The sequence below is a fragment of the Aptenodytes forsteri genome, unplaced genomic scaffold (genome assembly GCF_000699145.1).
Source record: "Aptenodytes forsteri isolate BGI_AS27 unplaced genomic scaffold, ASM69914v1 Scaffold66, whole genome shotgun sequence".
Taxonomy (NCBI): Eukaryota; Metazoa; Chordata; class Aves; order Sphenisciformes; family Spheniscidae; genus Aptenodytes; species Aptenodytes forsteri.
Window position 1 is genome coordinate 3,073,355 of NW_008795131.1, and position 20,894 is coordinate 3,094,248.

The 20,894-nt window shown below is 45.5% G+C and overlaps 1 protein-coding gene across 6 annotated transcripts in view; it reads right to left on the reverse strand.

Annotated features, from left to right (window-relative positions):
* The window catches only part of BCAS3 (BCAS3, microtubule associated cell migration factor), a 386,307-nt gene that overhangs the window by 6,107 nt on the left and 359,306 nt on the right, over positions 1 to 20,894 (reverse strand). For 2 of the 6 annotated variants that reach the window (XM_009278229.2, XM_009278228.2), the window contains 2 exons: positions 19,035 to 19,202; positions 11,885 to 11,950 (listed from right to left, as the gene is read on the reverse strand). In XM_009278229.2, coding sequence (XP_009276504.1) covers positions 11,885 to 11,950; positions 19,035 to 19,202 — 234 coding nt within the window. Of the gene's footprint in view, positions 1 to 11,884; positions 11,951 to 18,987; positions 19,203 to 20,894 lie in introns of all 6 variants that reach the window. The other 4 variants (XM_009278231.2, XM_009278230.2, XR_657522.1 and 1 more) reach the window with 3 other exon arrangements.

Here is a 20,894-nt window from a genome sequence, read left to right on the forward strand (position 1 = left end):
ACCCCCCCCCCTGCCGGCGTGGGGAAGAGCGGTGGTCCAGGGTGGGGGGGAAGGTGGCACGGTGAGCGGCCGGCCGGGGTCCCCAGCCCGCCTGGGGAGCAGCCGTCCCCCTCCCATGGTCCTGCAGCATCCGGCACGCTCGGGCGCTGTGGGAACACCGACGCTGCTTGGAGAGCAACGGGGCATTAAAGGTGTTGCAAAGCAAATGCTGGCTGCTCTCTGCTTGGCATTACTTCGAGTGGGCCTGCCCGCAGACCGGCACCAGCGCAGCCTTCCTGCGGCGCTGCATGAGAAATTGAAAATGAAACCTCCCACAAAACACTTCTTTCTGCTAATATTCCCAAACACCACGCTGCAGCCTGATGGTCCTGTCCCTTGTTCTGCCGCCCAAGCCACTCTCCGCTGTCCCCAAGCTGGCTGCTAAGGTGGAGAGGAGGAGGAGGAGCTGCTCTGGGGACAGCCCGGGGTCCTCAGGTCCAGGGGAGCAGTGCCATCCCCCGTCCAGTGAGGCGGCTGCACCCTCAATTCCAGAAAGTTTCAGGAACTGTCAAAGCACCCCATCAAATCTAGAAAGGTATAAAGCCCTGCCAAGCTTAAATGTGAAACCATTTTATAGGGCACATTAATTCAATGCCTGAAGAAAATCTATATAGCCCTCTTTTGCCCGGAACACTCATAAATTATGCTGCCTTTCTTATTTGTGCTCTCTCCGTAGCGGTCCACTTGAAGCCGTGCTATCTCCTTTATGTCTACTCAAAAATCTCATCTCCAGTGCATTATTCCTTCTAATGGTTTCTCCTTTCTCTCTGTTTGCTTTCCCCTGTTAAGCACAGTTTCAAAATATCCTCCAAAATCATTTGCTGGAAGAGCTGACCCTTTCCTCTTACCTACCGAGGGCTGCCCAGGCTCCCGCACAGCCCGGCGGAGCCACAGCCGGGATAAATGATACAATGACAGCAGCCTGATGTGTCAGGGCAGCAAGGAAGCGGCAGCAACTCTGAATGCAAGAATTATTCTTCATCATCTCAAACTGTCACAACACATTACCCTCAAAGCCGCAGCTCGCTGAAGGAGTGACCCTGGACTGAATGGGAGAGTGCTCGGGGAAAGAACTAATTGTAGCCTCTTTTCACACGTCAGTCACTTTTCACAGCACCAAGCCTTTCAAGCTCAACTAATGTCAAGTTCCCTTTTCCTTTTGCTGGGCTGAGTATTTCTGATTTTTAAGGATGGCATTTTTAAAGGAACAAGGTCTCTGGCAAGGGATGAGGCCGGGGAGGGGAGGGAAGGAAGCGTCGGAGTGACCACACATCAGAAAGTCCATCAGACGCCTGAAGACTCGTTAGGAATTAGACAATTAACAAGTAGGAATGCAGGAAGTGGGGTAATGGCCAGCAGGGCTCGAATCTCCTCGATTTCATTTCTGTCATTCACGGCAATTGTTTCGGGGAACTTCTCGGGCTCTGCCGTGCGCCAAGGGGACTGCGAGCACGGGAACTTGCTCTGCCCCCTCCAAAATCAGGATGCAAGACGGGCATTTTCCAGTGGTGGGGAAGAGAAAAAAGGTGCTGCTTGCTAAAACCACCTCTCCCCTGCCACGAGCAGTTTTTGAATGAACAGCTAAAAGGCCAAAATTAGAGCTTCGTTTTAAAAGCAAAGACAACTTCCTTCGTTCGGAGGAGAAGTGAGAAGACTCCCTGCAGACAGAGCTCTCAAAATGACAGCCCCGTCTGTGCTCCCGGGCAGGCAAACGTTAAGGGCCCTTCATACCTTCTTGTCTTTAACCGAAATCCTAAAATATTCTGTGGCAAGGACTATTTTTTTACCCTTACATTTGCACAATGCCTATCACGGGGGACTTGCAGAGCTGACTGGGGCTTCCGAGTGTTACTTATTAACTGTAATGAATAATAATTATGCAGCTTCTGCCATCTGGATTCTCATTCAAAAGGATCCTATATAAAGCGAACACTAAAAGGCAATTTGTATTAACACAATGGAAGTCTTGAGGATCTCTTAAACTGTTTGTAATTTACACAACGCTCCCCAGTGAATGGATTAGTTAAACATTTTTATTTTACTGATTGCCACTGAAGGGAGCGGGACGTGCTCCCATGGAGGAGCTCGCACCGGCCCCCGATGCGCGGCTTCCGCTCCCCTGTACGCCGACACGCACTTTTACACGTAAGCTCTCCATCTTTCAGTGTTTAGACAACAACCCAAACTCAGCTGGACACTTTTGGCTCTATTTCTGCATGAACGTTTACTACGAACATCATAACCGGTCCCCACGGGAGCCGGTGCTGCTGCCTGGGACGGGCACGGCGCAGTCCAAGGCAGAAAAGGGCTCAAAAGCAGATGTGAAGTCGTAAACCAAACCGGGACGCAGAAATACTGCCCCTAACACAAAGGCTTGGAAATTGCATTACTGCTACTGCAGTTGTAGGTTTTTCTTGGGTATTCCCTTTTTTTTTTATGAAATGCAATTATGCTAACGAGGGAGCTCTAATTATAATCCATCTCCACCACCCTCGGCGGCTGCTCTGAGGCGAGGACCTGCGGAGCTCTAATCATCTCCACCACCCTCGGCGGCTGCTCTGAGGCGAGGACGTGGCGAGGGCAGAGGGGGGCACTGCACCCCCGGGGGAAACCTGCACTTTCGGGTATTCGGATAAGCAAACATCGTTAATATTAAATTGTAGTGAAACAAAAGCACCAAGTACTCATTAAAGCTCTTAATTTTCCAAGCTCCTTTTAATTTGAGACGGCCGAAATTTCTGGGCAAATGTATTTTCACATTGCTCCTTTCCAAAGGGAGCACAGACGGAAAGTCGGTTCCCAGCTTTATATATTACTATAAAGTTTACAAGCTCGTATGATTATGATAATGTTTAAAAGTCAATTAAACCTGCTCTCTGCCCCAAGCCCCGCACCCTGCTCCTGCAGAAGCCATTAACCCGTGGCAGTTCCCCATGCGCTCCGGCAACCAGCGCAGGCAGCTGCGGGGACCGATTTCCTGCGATGTTCTGGGTGGCCATGATAGACCTGCTCCTAAGAAATGCTTCTTTTTCCTTTTTTTAAACCAGCAGTTTGAAAAAAGAGATTTTAAACTCCATTCGAAAGAGTGTAACACTACGGCATTTGAACACCAAAAATGAATCCCTGTATTAAAACCATTTCATCCTCCTGCAACCTGGAAGATGTTGAGACGCCACAAAAGCACCTACATTAAATTTGCAAGGTAAGAAAGACTGGCAAACGCTGCCTGAACAACTTCTCTGGAATCAGAATTCAGTGGCCTATGTAAAATATTAGTTACTGTCAAACTACCTTACAACAACTCTAATGCTGAATCCACACGGAGTTCGTTACTGCCGTGCACTTCGAGATGAAACCTGGCATGTTGGAAAAAAGGTGGCAGGATCTAGCAAGGAGATGAGGAGGTACAGGAGGCAGGAGATAACCAGGGGAATGAAGACTGAGCCTTCTGAACATCAGAGCCCTTCCGAGACCGCAAATTTCATTTCTAGTGCCTTATTCCAATGCAAAGATGCCAAAGAACTAACACTTACGAAATGGGGAGGACATCTGAACTTACATAAATGTCTGGGTTTACTTCAGGCACGAAGAGATTGTTGAGATACGGACAAAACATTTTCATGCATGAACTTCTAAAGAATTTTGTCTACCAAGAAAAAAAAAAAAAAAAAAACAACCGGTATTTTTTTTCCTTTAAAAAAAGAACCCAAAAAGCTCCATACGACTCGAGTCCATGCAGTAGGAGACCCAAGACTTTGGCATCTTGCCAGACTTGACTCTGAGCATTTTATGGAAGGTTAAAAGTGCACTAGATAAAGGACTAGCATTTAGAGAGAGAATATTCTTCATGATAGGCACTTTCACAATGACTGCAGTGCTTTTAAAAAATAATCTCAAGTTTCCTAGAGCTGTATATTTTTGTAAAGAGGTTTAGGATGTTTTCCTACATAAATGGCACTTCAGAAGGATGAGTTACCGCTTTTAGTCAGTATGTGAAATTTCAAAAGCTAGAACAGTCAAATGCTTATAAAAAACAATTTCTGTAGCCCATCCACATCATGGAAGACTACAACTCCTTGTGCAAGATTTCTTGAAGAGTTTTTAAAATGAATATGCAGATACGGTTGTTTGGGTTTAAAGAAATTCCCTCCTACCCCACTTCGAAAGTTTCAATATGTTGATACTATAAATTCTATAACGTACCTTATATGTAATACACACTTTCCTATGCGAGCCAGTCTGTATACAAGTTTTTTTGCTGTATTTAGGCAGAACTATCTTGTATCTTCAGTTACGCAAGCAGCACATCTGTGTATATCAGACCAAAAGCATTTGCAGAGAAAACACTGTATTAAAATTCCTGGGTTTGGTCTCTCATTCCCAGGGTTATGGGAGTGCCTCGGATTGCTCAACAGTGACCCCTCTGTCAGCCTCCGACTCCACAAAGGAAAACACAAATTCAATGTAATCTGCATGTTCACAACACCTACCAGCTCTGTGTCCTACACCCTACGGACTCTTTGGATCTTGCTCAGAAGTTTTGGAGGCGACGCTCCTATTCCTGAAACCACCACGCTTCTATCCAGAGCAGGTCTGGACCCAACGCGGGGATCTAAGCATCCCCCTTCCCACCAGAGCTGGAGCCACTCGAGATCTCGGGGTGTGGGGGGGTCCTGCCTCAAAGGTGGCTGCAGCAAAGCCACCGCGCAGGAGCGTGACGACCGGGAGCACTCGGGGAGTGCTGGGGGTCCCTCCTCCTGCCCCGGGCTCGGCCGAACAGTCCCAGCAAAAGAGCTGGGTAAGGAAAAGTTGCCTGAAGGTCAAAAATACAAATCCAGGAATTACTTCAGCGTCTGGGCAGCCCCTCGCCGATACGCTGAACGGGGGATTTCAGACACGCCTGACCCTCCAAACCTCTGCAGTTTCTTTCATGTCTAAGACTATTTTTTCCTCTCTCGTGATGCTACCTCGGTTGTTGGGCCTCCTTAGTAACCCTCAGTTAGGAAGACAAGGCAACCCTGGAGGAGGACAACTTCTGTGCTCGGACTGTGCCTCCGTGCGCATCTCGCATATGTGCATTATGTGCTTCTGACACAAACGTATTGCCAAGTTCATTTTAAAAGTATAATATTACAAAGCAAAGTAATTCTGGCACAACTTCTAGTACTTCTGACACAAAGTGGCCTTTCGGCCCAGTGAGGAAAGCTACTGAGAGGCTCTGGGCTGTCTCCCTGGTGCAGATTGATGCTGAGGAGGAAGCTAGACTGGGCTGGAATTTGGGTTCAATTCAAAGGAAAAGTTAAAAGTCTGGGGGGAGCAGATGCTCAGCTGGTCCAAATCAGAAGAGTTTTGTTGAAGCTCACGAAATGATGTCACCGCAGACTCGGCCTTGTCTGCTCATCTAAACGGTTCAAGGCTCTCAGATCTGAAAAGCTCAGGTGGAAATCTAAGGAGCAGAGGTCTCATCTTTTCATTTCCCTGACACTGGTTTTAGTGTCGCTGAGAAACTCCAAACCCATCCAAATAATCCTAGTTCCAAACGCAACTTATTTGGTCTATTTAGTCAATTATTTTAAAGATTATGTTGACATCGCTGCTTCAAGCAGACCAATTTTCTAAACACAGACCTAATTTTACGAAGCACTCAAAGCTTGCAGTAGTGCTCTTAAAATCACGTCTCTACCTAGATTGAGTATTAACCGAGCCTGGAAAAACAACAGGCCAACCTTGTGGGCTCGCTCTCTTGCAGGATTGCTTGAGGCTCTTAATACACTCTGTCTTATTTGTATAGCTCCAAATTCTGATGTTAGACATAAATATCAAAAAGCCTTGATAAAAATGACATCCGAAGCCTAATTCGGCCCTTTGTTAATGGAGTTGTTCAGCACAGCAGTTTGCATTCGTTCTCATGAAACCAGAAGGCAGCTGAAAAAAGTCAACTGGATGTTTTCACTTGTTAAAAGTCATATTTTAAAAACTATTCCAAGTATTGATTCTAATATACCTTGCCTTTTTAGTTACCTTCTCACAAGCACTGTCAAACGTGTGAATGAGCTGCAGCCTGTGGACGAGCGCATGGCAGAGGATAACTCTTGTGTGAAATCTAAAAGACCTAATGGCAAACCAAGGCATTCCTCTGGCCACATCCCACATAAAAGGCAATTTAAATCAGCTCAAGCTGTGCGGATTCTGCCTTGTACTTGGGCATCTGGCAGTGAAGTTAATATAACTACCTGCTCTTCATGTTGTGTTCTTTTTGCAGACTTTTTGCTCACATTTTGATGGGTGACCAGCCACATTTCCAAAAGATAAACCACTGAGACAACACCATACTGGCACAATATAATCTGAAGATTTCTTTTTTTAAAGGGTGCAGATAAAAGTAGCCCTGAGTGAAGGCAAAAAAGCACACCCAGATCTCAGGTTAGGGAATCTGTCCCTGTACAATTCATCTACCCACTGCTGCCTCCGTGGCTGCAGATGAGGGAGGAAGGCTGCGAGGTTAATTTGTCTTTTGATGAATGCCTCCAAACATCATTTCCACCTGACAACCTGGCCTCAGCGATGGAGTGCCCAGTGGGAATAGCTGCTCAGCGTGGCATGTGGGAATAGATGGGAGATGCTGTCCATGGGAACGCTGTGCTCTGCCTTAGGAGAAAACCAGCACGGCAACACGTCGGAGCATCCCTCCGCAGCACACCGCGTGGCACTGCTTCTGGGTTCCCCAGCATGGTGCTATCTGTATCTGGTTAGGGAACCGCCACCATTTCCATCCCGCTCGCCTTGACCAGGGTTGTGCGTGTGCTCGCCATCCCCAGCCACCCGCGGCTCCTCGCTCCCGTGCCGTGCCACCGAGCCGGAGTGGAGGGAACGGGGCAGGTCCTGGCTCCTGACCCTGCCGGCACCTTCCTGCCTGCGGCCTTCCCAGAAAAACATCATTGGAAACAGTCGCAGAAGTGATACTGACCCTTCGTCTTTCACAACACCATCAGCTTTTGATGTAAACACTAAGTTCATGTGTTGGGCAGATACTGAGAAAGTCACTGACCAAGGAAATAACAAATAAATACCAAAAATAAACAAATAAAAAAAGATGGTATTTTAGCTGCGGGGGTCTTCTTGGAAAATGGGATAAAATGCCTCTCGCAGAAAAAGGCAGTAAACAGTTTACGTCCTGGAACAGCCATTTTACAGGGTGGGTGGCTTCCTGGCGTGTCAGGAGGTAACACGCCACCAGCCAGCATTAGGCATTCCCAAATTCTGTATCTTTTCACAACAGCAAATGGTTGCTTAAAAAATTCATCCCCTTACGACTTATTTCTGTCTGCATGGAAAACTAATTCCTTCCTCCCGGGGATGCGGGACAGACTACGGGGAAGCTGCTTGGAGAAGTCTCGGAGGCTCTTGCTAATGCCTGAAGAACATGGAGCAAAGACTAAAAGCCAGCCAGCAACAAAAGCACTGCCGCCTTGTCTGAAGCGACAGGAATGAAATGCAGAATATAAACAGAAGTGGGGAAAAAGCTATTTACATTTTTTAGAAGTTTTACTCTTTTTCTAAATTAGCTCATGCATTACCAAGCATGTAATTACCAATGATGTAATTTAAGAGGGCACCAGCAGAAACATAGGAAAAAAGCAGCCAGTCCGTTATCTTTTTGTCTTTGCGTTTTGCCTCAGCATCTTTTTCAATTTTTTGTGAACACACAGTTTTTACACAGCACCATTTTTCCAGAAAGAACATGCCTTTGGAGCTTTCAACCACTTGCGTGAACCTCCGCAGGGGTCCTGAACACCCTCCTCCACTTCTGCTGGGGCAGCAGCATAGATGGTTTCTCCATTTGCAAAACGCTTCTAACTGATTTGTCATTTTTCTTACTCTTAGTTTTTCTGTCAGCCGATTGTGCACACAATATCGAGCAGTAATAAAGAGAGGAGGATGAAAACTGCTGCAGCTTGAGAAGCGAGCTCAGGATATGATTCCTCCTCACCGGATGCCTGGAAGATGTCACTGAAATTCTCTCTCCCTTAGTGCAACCCGTGGGGAGCCAATATGAACTCCCAGCAAAGTGCTTAAAAACCCATTATTTATAATAACTGTTAAATGATGAGACATTGTTTACCCAGATCGCAAGATAAATTCTCACTTACAGAATGCTTGCCTGACCGTCCTGAACGTCATCTGGTTTTTATTTAAATGCAAAATGTAATTAGGCTCCCAATAACACAGCAGAAGAATTCAATAAGATAGGGCTTTTCACTTACAGTTTAATATTAACATTCTCCCATAAATGTTAATGAATAAAAGTCTACTGTTTTATATATTATCCATGGTGGGGAGACAGCAGGCTAGGAATGGAAGGAAAGCTAATCTTTTCATACCACAAATTACGATATATACCTCAAGGAGAACTAACCGTTCCCAGCATTGCCGGGGACCTGGCCACAACGCTGCTTCCTCTTGGGGCAGCCACCAGACCGGGTCCCACGGGACGCGCTTCAGGGGGTCTCCCTCCCCATCGATCAGGGAGATCCTACCCCAGCCAAAATCCCCTTTGGGTTTTTTTTGTCCCTTTCCCCTGCCCTCTCTCCCCTCCTCCCGCCTGACCATCTCCACTAGACACACTAGGAGCCTCAGATAGCTAACAACATTGCTGTTAAGCAAGGATACGGCCCAAGCCCTGATATTCTTAGACTCCACCGTGGATAGCAAGGCTAGATTATCGGAAAGATCAGGTTACTATTTGTCTGATACTCTGTTAGAGAAATGCACGGGGGTGATGAGAGATGATGGCAGGGCTGCAGACTACAGTACAATGATAGGAAATGATACGGCATCCGAACGGGTGGGAGAAGACCCTCGGAGCTGGCGGAGGTGGCACATCGGGAGTCCACTGAAGGACTTGGGCCTCCTGGTGCCGAAGTGCGAGGTGCAGATCCCGTGGTAGAAGAGGGACCTCTGCGGCTCAGTCCCTCTGAGAGGACTGAAAGCTGCAGGGCCAGAGGGCTGGCTCACGCTGGAACTTTTGACCTTCCATTTATTGCTGGGGCTTTTGCTGTGTTAATGCCTATTTTGCTGTTTGGTGACTCATACTTCATCGTATCTCTCTAGTAAGTGTTCATTTAACAGTTCGACTGCTTAACAATTTATTGCATAAATGGGTTTCCATTCTACAGCCTCCTCTCCCATCTCCCCTGGTGAAGGCAATACATAGTTTATGAGAGCTTTGCAACGACTTGGGCCATCGTCCTTTCACAGTCCAGGGAATGGTAGATGCCCTTGGCATCAGCGTGATGGTAATGCTCTGCACAGGCACGAAGGGGAGCCTGCAAGTTGGCCGCACGTCGTTTTAGGATAATGAAAGGCTCAAACTTTCAAAGAGTTAATGCAAGATGCGCAGATCTGCACTACAGGGCAAGCAGAGATGGGAGCAGCGTGTCAGCCTAACAAACCCCAACAGCGGGACCGCAGGGTGGGGACAGGGTGGTGGCACGTGGTCCGGCTGGCCACACGCCTTCTGCCTCCGAGCACAGGGTGTGCCCCGCGCCGTGACCCGAGCTGCGGCTTCTCCTTAACATGAGGGTCACACGAGTCACGTAAGGCTGTACGGGGATTTCAGGGCGCGCTGGCCTCCCTGGTGCTCGGGTGGCAAAGCTGGAGCAGAGACCGAGGGGCACAAAGGCAGCAGCAGAGCTGAGCGGAGACTTGCGCCTTCCCCCAGCCAAGCCAGACTTTAGGAGCAAGCACCAGCCAACACTGCACATGCCTAAAATCGCTCCTGTAAAAATCAGCAAAATACCAAAAGGCTCTCTGGGGCTGCTGGGCTTGGGAGGAGGGAGAGGAACTGTCTTGTCTTTATTCTGCCACCACCTCAGCAGCTGCAGCAAGTTTTGGCTCACAAAACAGCTGTAAAAATACCAGTCCTGGTTCAAATGCTGGGAGACGAGGGCTCTTATACTTACTAAGAGAGATATGCTTGCTGTAAGTCGTATCCTACATAAAAAAAACATGCAAAGGCTCCTAAAAGGAATAACAAGGTAATTACAGAGACTAGAGATGGAAAAATCCTGTAGTCTCCTAGTCTCCTGCACCCCTGCTCAGTGTGGGACCACTTGGTGTGGGGCAGGCTTCAGAACTCGGACTTTTGAAAGGAAGATTTAATAAACACTGAGAAATGTTTCTAAATATTTAGAAAACCCAAAAAAACAGATTTCCAAGCCAAGCTACACAAACAGAAAATGAATTTAGAAAACTGTTAAAAATCAACAGCTTTTGCGTGCACCAAAATATATTGCTTTGAATAGCAAGCATCACGGGCAGGCTTCAGAACTCAGACTTTTGAAAGGAAGATTTAATAAACACTGAGAAATGTTTCTAAATATTTAGAAAACCCAAAAAAACAGATTTCCAAGCCAAGCTACACAAACAGAAAATGAATTTAGAAAACTGTTAAAAATCAACAGCTTTTGCGTGCACCAAAATATATTGCTTTGAATAGCAAGCATCACCTCGTGGGCATGATGCTGCAAACAGAGCTGTAAGGATGCTCAGCCCTTTGCAGAATCAGGCCTAAATGAATACCTACCGTGGCTTTCCTCTTGTTCCCCTTGAAATCAATAGCAGAAGCCTCAGTGATGCAAAAAGCTTAATGCTTTAGGAGGTACTCGGCGAAACAGTCAAATGTGAGCAAAGCCAAGCTAGACAGGACAGAGCTTTACATTTTCCTGTGAAATGCTGGAGTATTGCAGTAGGAAAATTAATTTGCTTAATCATTAGGAAGAGAAACCACAAACGAAAATAAACTAAACCAAAACCCAACGCAACAACAAATCTCTAAGGAGAAAGGGAGCTGTTTCTCTGTTAACTACTTTGAGACAAAGCACTGGAAGAAAAATGCCCAGTTCCAATAATGTCATAACCCGATTACAGCCTGCACAGAAGAGCTAGAACACTTGCAGAACAATGAGTAAGAAATTAAGTTTTAAATTGAGTGCTGGCCCTATCTTGTGTCACTTCTTTATATTCTAGTAGAAAGGACACCGCTGAGCTCATTTCATATACAGCAGCGTGAGATGCCTGGATGCAGACATCATTTAGTCATCTCATATATGTTTCTCCCCATTTCTTTCTCCAGGAGGAATGACAAATCTAGAAATGTGACTGCACTTTGTTTTATTATGATATTGATTTTTCTGCAAAGGGAAAGTACATTTATCCCCCAGGTCTGTGTGCTGGCAAGAAAGGGTTAACAAAATGTTTATCACAAAGCTGGCTTCAGAGTTGAAAGTAATGTGATCAGTAATGAATTTTGTGTTACATTAGGTTGTATAAATGGACAGACAAGCGCAGACAACAAGTGGCCAGGAGTCGGGGCTAATCTAATGATGTAAAAATAGAGACAGCACCAATTATACTTGGGGCCAGCTCAGAGCTCCTGCAGGGACTGCAAATGAATAGGTACAAATCAAATTACTGACTAATAGACGCACTACAAGAGAGGGCAGTCAATGCTAAATACATTAGGGCCTTGTGACCTCTCTGCTCTGAACAGCAGAATCCTAAATTTGACTTAAAAAAAAAAAAAAAAATCAAGAACAGACAACCAAAATTTAACTTAAAAAAAAAAAAAAAAATCAAAGAAACTCTTGTTCATTTAAGGAGAGAAATAGAACAATGTTATTTGTGAAATGATTTGAGACACTTAGATATTTTTTGTTTTGTTCCCCTACGACCATGTTATGTACCTAACCCTTTGAAAGCTGACAGAGGGTTTGCTTTTAGAACAAGGAGAAATATTCTTTGTGCAAAAGTTAAGACCTGATAACAATACAGTTATGTTACATACCAAAACATTTCAAAGCCATGTGCCTCTTTGTGGTGATGTTTTTTACTGCTACTTCATGGGCTGTGTCTGTATCAAAAATAAAATATTTCTTAAAAAATGCCTTGATTTAATAATAAGAAAAAGAAAAGGAATCTCCCCACACCACAATTGATAATAAGCAAATGCAGTTGATCAACTTGTTATCAAAAGGCAGAAAGTCAGAGTTGTCTGGTGGTATCAGCGCTCCTTTTAGAAACATCAGCAGACTTTTTCTACAAACAGCAATGAACCTAAATTCAGACCAGAACCATCTATCCATCCCCCCGCCCCCTTAAATAATGTGCGACCTGGAAGAAATGCCACTAAAAACTCCCGGGGCTGGTGGCAAGCCAGATTTGGAGACCTGGGAAATGGCTGGGAAGTAAAAAACGCCCTTGTTGGCCCCCGCAGGGCTGCAGGACGGGGCTGCTCCAGGGACACCGGCTTGGGCGGGAGAGAACGAGAAGCCCATGCTGAAGCGCTTGATGTCCCGCATGGGGCAGCTGCGCTGTTGTTGCACGTTGCACGTGAGAAATAACTAACAAAACCGTGTTAAAACGTGTGCAATGCAAATGCTGCTCTTCTTATCATCCAGCACTTCAAAAATGGTGGCTCCTAAAGAGCCCCGAATTTTCATTTCTTTTAAAAGGGTCTCATCCAAATAAAACTTTCGTAGGAAGAACTGCATTGAGCTCTTAGACTTCTTTGAGGGGGGTAATTTAATCTCTGATCCTGGGATGAATATTCTGAAAGTTCAAAGGCTGCTTTTAGCATCAATGTTATTTGATAGGCCAGTGTGTTTGCTGCTCAAGCTGATTTTGATTGAACCTATGCAGAAATCTCTTTGCAGAAACTGTCTTCAGAGGGAAAATCAATTGTTGTGTGTTCCTGGGTTCCTGTATCCCAGGCCCAAGTTAGGATTAAGACCAACTGAGGAGAGGGAAGGGAAAAATTGTCTTGGAAAAATTAAAAGGAAGAGGAAGGAAAGAAAGAAGGAAGGAAGGGAGGAAGGAAGGGATGGAAAGGTACTGATGGAAGCTCTGACTCTATACAGGGCTAATCCTATTCCTGAAACTAAACATACAGGTACATCTATGTCCAGGTGGCTGCTCATCTCTGAACACAGCTTGTGACCACAGACATTTTCTCTTTTGGAAAAAACCCAGGAAGGATGCTCCTTGCACGGGGTCAGAGGGCAGCGGCTCACTCTCCCTCCTCCGGCAGAGGAGCACGCTTCCCACCTCAGCCAGGCACGCTAGAAAGCGTGTGACTTCACTTCTCCAAACCGCAAATTTCACATAAAGATTTCAAAAACGTTCCCCTGCAAAACTCAGGGCTGTCAAGACCCGAGTTAGGCTCAGGCTGGTGTAACCACACGGCTTCGGCTGGGGACCAGGATCCCAACCGCCCTGAGCACCGATCCCAGGTTTCGTACGGGCTATTCCCTAGCAGCACGTCTAATTAGCTCCGCTTACTTATATCCCATTAATCAGGTTAAAGAGTTTGCTTCAACATATGAGCTTCCTTCATCGCATTATGAGTTTGTTCATGAACTTTGGAAGGAATCCAGACGGTTTCTTCCAAGGGCGAGGCGCAGGGCGCCCTGCAGCATTTGCACCTCACTGCTGTGCCACCGGCTTTCCGCAGGTGGTAGTTGACAGACTTGGAGTTTTGCAGGAGTTTTGGAAGAAAATGAGCCATACCTTTTTTTTTAAAAAAAAACAAACCTGAAACTTTATAATGGGCTTTAAACACCTTGCTTTAAATTCTTCAAACCTTGCAGGTTGTATTGACCATAATGGTGCCATACTCGCATCCTTCCCTGTTCAGACCTGTAGCACCGGTTCCGAGATGCAAAACCTGGGGGGTGCTCTGCAGTTTTTAATATAGGCTCTTACTGCAAGTTTATATGTATTCCTGAGACAGGATAGATAGAGAAAAAAGTTACTTTGCTCCATAAACTGCAGTGTAAACTGAGCCATCATAGGGTACTGGATTTCATGCTGAATTAAAAAAAAAAAGGATACATGCCCACAAAAAGCAATTTTACTCTTGTACGTCCACAGAACAGTTCCACCACTTGTAAAACGCTGCAGCAATGTGGATTTGGGTAAGCTTTGTCAAAATAAATTAGATATGAATATAAGTACAACATTCAGGCAGCCAAACACATTGTAACAGTGAAGACGCAGGAGACGGGCATGGACTGGAATCGCACACTGCAAACACAGTAAGCCCCATCCTGCGTCTCCGCAGCTGCCCGGACTCCAGCGGCTCTTTCTGGCAGAAAAACCAGGGGTCTGACAGTGGCAGCAGCACATTTATCACTAAAGGAAGTTTGCAGTATTATCTATCCTGACAAAATAGCCTGAGCAGTGATGAATGCTTATTTATTTTATATATTGACAATTCTCCCTTGGAAACCTGTCTGTTGTGTTAGTCTCCTAAAGAATAAATCTACCCTTCTGTCACTGTGCTATGTGCTTTATAGTAATAAACCTGAGAAAATGTAGAGAACGAGTTTTGATTTGGTAAATCACGTGAAAGTCGAGCCTGAAAGCTGTGCCTAGATTTAACATACAGCTAAACCTTTCACCCAGGTCACAGGAGGGAGGAGAAGCTGGGACCAACTCCCCAGGGTCGAGAATACCTTTCCGCCTGGTGCTGCAGATGCAGAGCCGCACCGTTTCATGCTCTCTGCTGCTGTCCTGAGTTAGTAACTCCTTTCTGGGGCTGACTGACAGATCCACTGGTTTTCCTTCAGGCCCGCCTACATCTTAAGGGGGTGTGACTGGGGGCCTAATGAATTTGGGTCCCTGGGATGTACACAGACCATGCTACACCTCTGTAGGAAGAACCCACATCAGCATCACGGCTGTGGATGCCGTCCGCAGCCCGGAGGGGACGGGCAGAGAGCGCAAGGGGAATCTGTCTCCTGGGCTTCAGCACACTTAACTCCCATGGCACAGAAACAGGGGATAGCCACGGAAATCGTCTTCCACAGATAAATTTCAGAAAACATCCTGTCGCTCAGACTGTAAAGGCTTGGTCCCCTATTATAGCCTAATTTTCAGTACTATGCCTAGAAATGACCAAAATGCCTTTGAAACCTTAAGAAATGTACTTGTTGAAGGAATACATAAATCAGAGGATTTACTGATTACAGTATTTTTGGAGGGAAAGATTTCTAGCCTGGGCTGGCAATTTCTGCATGTCCAGTTTGAGTGGAATATTGTCAGAGATATTTGGCTCCTGGAAGCACAGTTTCATAAATCACAATATTAGCTTTTCTTTTTTTTTTTGAGGATGCAATGTGAAGCTCCAGCACGTACTCAGAAACTATACTGCAAATGTAAATATTGTAGCTGCTTGAAAACAAAGCTTTGCAAGCAGAAGAGGTCACTGACCACTAACATTTTGTGAGTAGACCTTCTTTTTTTTTTTTTTTCAGTGAGAGTTTGACAGAAACTGAAACAGCAAAAACATCTTTTTGCATCTTTGCCAATTTACGCCTTCTTTGGAATTAAATGTGTATCTAGGCTGACAGCTTATGTACAGCAGACTCCACTTAAGATAGACATGGGTCGTCTGGATAATTGGATAACAAGGAGAAAAGCTGGTTTCCCAATCAAGTCAACTAGCTGGATGACTGGAGTTATCATTTAGGTCACAAGGAAAGTAGATTTTTGGGGGGTCATTTTCCAGACCTGGTTCTTCTCCCATCCGCTGTCCGACAGCCCTTGGCAACTAGTCGGAGTCAGAGGTGGAAAAGACCCGTCAAGCCATCTAATTCCCCTTCCCTGCAAATGCCAGATTATTCCTCATGTTTTTAGCATCCTCCAGTTTGAGGTTTCCTGTATAACCAATCTTTGGGTCATTTCTGCCTCTGCCAATAGCCAGGACCACCGAACCAGTGAGGCGTCGCCAACCCTGCTTCGCAATGCAACGGGGCAGGTAAAAAACAAAGAGACTGCGAATATCTACCCCCCAAAGCGGTCTGTGTACCATGAGCATGTGTTTCCTCCTCACTACTGCAGCATATCAGCTCTGATTACTATATAAATCTACGTGTCAGCTATGTCCTAACAGTTAAGGCATTAAAAGAATCTATTTATCTCTTGCCATTAAGTGCATGTCAGGACCAGTTGAGCACTTGATAAAGTTTCACTGTCCACCCTATTGCCCATTTTGTCTTTGTCCACACAGTGGATCCGAGCACTGCACACACACATATCTTCACATTCAGAGTTAGAAATTTTCATTAATTCATGTGTCAGTTCGAATAGGACTTTGCAAGTTTCATTAAATCTCTGCAAAATGTATTTAAGGGCTGAAGAGAATCCAAGGAGCACAAACAGGGGTTAAAGGCATGCATAACATAAAGGCATGCCTAAGTTAAAATAAGTCATTTTAGGATTATTAGAGGGAGGTTTATAACTTCCATAATTTTGAGTCCAATGCAGAAATACAAGCACTGTCTTTGGAACCAGTACCAATATATAAATCAACTACCAACAAGTAAATTTACAGTGTCCTTCTTTGCTGAACTCTCTGCTGTCATTTCATTGAGGTGAGTGGGCAGCAGAGAATCCAAGGAAGAAAACTGAGTATTTTTCAAAGATAATTCAGTTCAGCCGAGGTTTGTTGAGATGTAAGTGGTTTTGGGGGAAGTAAAAACTATCCTACTTGTTACGAGCCAACAAAGACACCTCTTCTTTGAAGCAAGGGTAATGTACCTCCAAACTTATCTTCCCCCATTTATTAACCAGCAGACAGATGCTAGCACTTTACCGTGCTCCACAGCTTGACAAATGGCCGGCTGGCAGCCTGCCGCGAGTGCAGCCACGCATGTTGTGGCGAGCGCTAGTCGGCTCCCTAGGCAAGTGCAGTTTTCCAGGTATCACCTGAGCAGGAGAGGACTTTTTATGGCCGTCTGGTAAGAAGAACAGCTCAAGAGCCGTTAGGGGATGGAAGTGGAAAGGGCACGGGAGTTCACAGCTTTATCACCAGGTTTTCTCTGCTGCACTGAGTCACCACATGCCCAAATCCTGAGAATAAAGTATGTTAGTGAGAGAGAGAATCCCACGACAGGCAGGAAAACACAGAGCGTAATGACAGCGAGAGGAGGGTAGTGGGATGGGGTGAGTTGGGTCAATGCTCATGTTACTCACTATTGCCGCTTACATTTGCTGTTTGAGATGGCATCTATCTTACACTCATTATGAAGATTTATGTGTCCGGAGTAAAAGCAGGGAGAAATCTCTTTGGATGAATTTTAGCTCAGTGATGGCATCTCTATAAACAGTTCCTTTCTGTCTTTACACCTGCAGTACTGTGAGCCTAATCTTATGCCAAAGAAGTTGGCACTCACTGCTATCAGCTGGGTTTGGTGAAAATGGAAGAAAAATATAGACTGCTGCCTCTGACAAAGTTCTCAGTTTACAATATAATATAATGTCAAGTCGCTGGGGCAGTCAGTCACCTTAACTTGGCATGTCTAGATGGCTTCAGCTTTCAGAGAAGGTATTCCCCTCACCTTTCCCCTAACGTACACAGCCTGAGGGGAGCTGACCTGTTATTGGAAGTGGATATCGTCCCACAGTTCACTCTGATCACAGCATGGGTCAGTAAGTGATGAAATATGTGCCTTTGTCCATTTTCACAGCCTGTTTTTCCACCTTCACAGCCCTTTGCAGACATGAGCTGATTAAACTCCACAGCAGCGATGTGAGGCATCCCTATCCTCACTGCAGTGATGGAGCACTGGAGTCATGGGCACGGTAAGTGCTTCATCCAAGGCAACAAGCTGGTGAGAATTTGCATCAGATCTGTAACTGAGACCCATGCTTAGTGTTCAACCAGCTCTTTCTGTTAATACCAAATCTTAAACCATCCCTTGACTCCATCTTTTTCAAGACGGAAATCAGAGGAAAGACAGTTTGAAAGGTGACAAGTTGGGCTATGAAGGGTGCTTCTGCACCACTCAGCAGCTTGGTTATTGCTACGTGTACCTACATCCAAGGGCTTAAACTCCACTTCTTTGCAGCCTCCTCCTCCAGACTGTGGGAGGTAGCAGCAGTTTGGTGACCTGCTGTGGGCTACACGCTCGATAGCGACCCACCTGTAAAGCAGGGGGACGAGCCCCGATGGGAGAGCCCCCGAGCCTCCTCCAGCTGGAGCAGGGCAGAGCGGGGAGAGCTCAGAGCAGCACAAGGCCCTCAGCAGTACGTGAGGGCAACAGCAAAAGGAGTAGACGGCTTCTGCTCTGCGCAGCCTTCCTGTAATGTCCGTAGGTTGGCGCACCCGTACGTTTCTGCTAGAGCTTGTCCTCTTTTTTTCCTTCCCAGGCAAGTTGCCAGGAGAGTGACAAGCGAGCTGGCAGCTGACGTTAGAAGCCACCATTACTATTAGCTGCTGGTCACAACCCAAATGGTGCATGGATCAAAGATGGGCCTAGTCCTTTTACTGGAGCGCATTTTTTAAAACAAGTCAAAATTAATGGAGACAATAAAACCGCAATAACTGCGCTTTAACATTTCTGAGCATCTCCTACCACTGGGCCCCTTCTGAGCAGCATAATCTCTGATGTGCCATTCCATTTACTTAAACAGATGATATAATTTATCAATATAATGGACACTGATGAAGATGGATTAATTTGGATTACAGAACCAGCGCTTCACAGTGGCTCTATTCAGGACACAAACCGAGGATGTGTGTGATTATGACATTGTTTGGAGCAGGGTGGGCAAGGGCAGCAATCTGCACAGAGACTCGGCTGCTCCTGAGTTGGCAGGGGAGGGAGGAGAGCCCTTGTCACAGCTATACGGTAAGGAAGCTTCAAGCACGAGTATTTTTCTTCAAGTTACTTTAGGCTTCTCAGACTATGCGTAAGGAAGCTTCAAGCACGAGTATTCAAGTTACTTTAGGCTTCTCAGACTATGTTTATGTGATCTACCAATATTTTCTTTTTACAAATGACTTATCTCACACTAAGCGAGATCCCCATAAAAGTTAATTAATCAGAGAGGTAGTGTACAGAGAAAAGGAAAAGTAAAACTTAAAAAAAAATAAATAAAAATCACCATTGGGTGAGATGTACGTGATCTCTGATCACACCTCTTCTTTGTACCTGTTCCTGATCCCACTATGTCCCTGCTGGGAGACTCGCACATCGCATCGGCCAGGCGCTCCCGAAGGCCCTCTTCAGTGTGCTCCATGGAAGACATGTGACGGAGACCGAAGTTCTCGGGCCAGCTCCCACACACCTCCAGCAAGGTCACGCTCCGGTCGAAGGCACCTTCAACAAACAAACAGGAGATGTTTGGGAGACCCTGGGACCAAACTACTTCCATACGTTTATTTATTGCATTGGAAAGAAAGAAGCCCTTGCATTTTGAGTTCCTGAAAAGCTAATTTTAGCACGTTGGTTAAAATGTTGGTGTTAATAGCACAGCAGGAGCAAACAAAGCCGTAAGCACTGAAGAGCTTTGACCAAGCAGCTGTAAGCAAAAAGGTTAAATTAAAAATACAGACCCAATTCTGGTCTCACATTAGTGAGAGTCAGGAAATCAGCATAATGGCACTGATGGAAATGACAACAGAATCAGGAACTGTAATGTTAAAAACCTGTATATATGCTATTAAGTACATGTTAGACAACTAGAAATTATTTTTAAAATTGATTTGCCTTTCACGGGGCTGCTGTTGAGCACTCTTCCCCCTTCTCATCTTGGACAATGGAAACAGTCATTTCGTCTTTGCTAATGGGCACAAATTTTAGCCAATATCCCTTTCTTGCTCTTGAACAGAAAAGCGCAACAGTGTGGTAGACTGATGAGGAAAGGACGGCTCGCTTTCTGCCTTGTGTTTGAAGTACGTCTACTGAAGGAAAAAAGCGAGCCCTTCTTTCAGTCTGGGGTATCTGTGGTATTCTCTGTTCCCGCACTGTGAAATTTTAGGTCAAACGTGAGCTAACAGAGACTCTTTCATCAGCAGTGCTTTGCTGAAGATGCTGGCTATTGTGACAGAGCGCACGTACCTACAAAAGATACTTAAAATAATTCCTGAACTTGCAGTTATTACCTCATTGACAACAGGGTATGATGTTCTGCTGAATACAAAGATTAGATTCTGAATTCAAGATCACTTCAAAGTACAAATTAAAATTATTCTACTTTATTATACAGCAAGTCTTCTGCGAAGGCTTACTTAAATCATTCCCACTTGGAACAAGATTACAGTTATGCTTTGTTGCTTCAAGCACATACTATTTACTCAACTATTAGGTAACTGAATATGCAGCATTTATTGTGCCTGGTTTCTGCAAGCCTACCGAGGGGAAAAAATGCAAATGCCAATGTTTCTCAAAGTTAAAAGTACATGAAACACGTCCTTGTTATCAGGCCTTTGGTTTTCCCCTTTGATCAGCCGTCAGAAACTATCTACACTTGTAGTCTGTGACTGTACAGCTTCACAGCACACTCCCTGCCACTGACAGGTGGTAATAGAAAGGGTGAGAGACCAAGCCCCACGGCAGGCGTCCCTTCCTCTGATAACGTCCAAAGTACCGGGTGATAACCGTTAGTAAACACTCGGGCAGCCGGTTAATCCATACATCAGCAAAGAGGGGCAGATAATTTTGAACTCTAATGGCATGGACAAAAGCACCAGGGCTGGCATTCAGGGATTTATATGGGCTGCAATGGTGACTTCTGGCTCCTGAATTTCATCGGCGCGCACAACTTTGATTTATCTCTTTGCCTGGCTGCAGAGTAGATTCCTGGCACTAGAAAACCATCAACACTAAAATGGACCTCTACAAAATGGGACCATGGCTCTTATGTGATACATGCACTTGAACTCTGGATGAATCCCAGTTTAAACCGAGAGGAGGAATGACCAAATATTTCAACTTCTAATGGGTCTTTGGATTTATAAGGTTACTCCAGTCTACTAATTTGTTTTAAAGCAAGGGTTCTTGAAGCTTGTT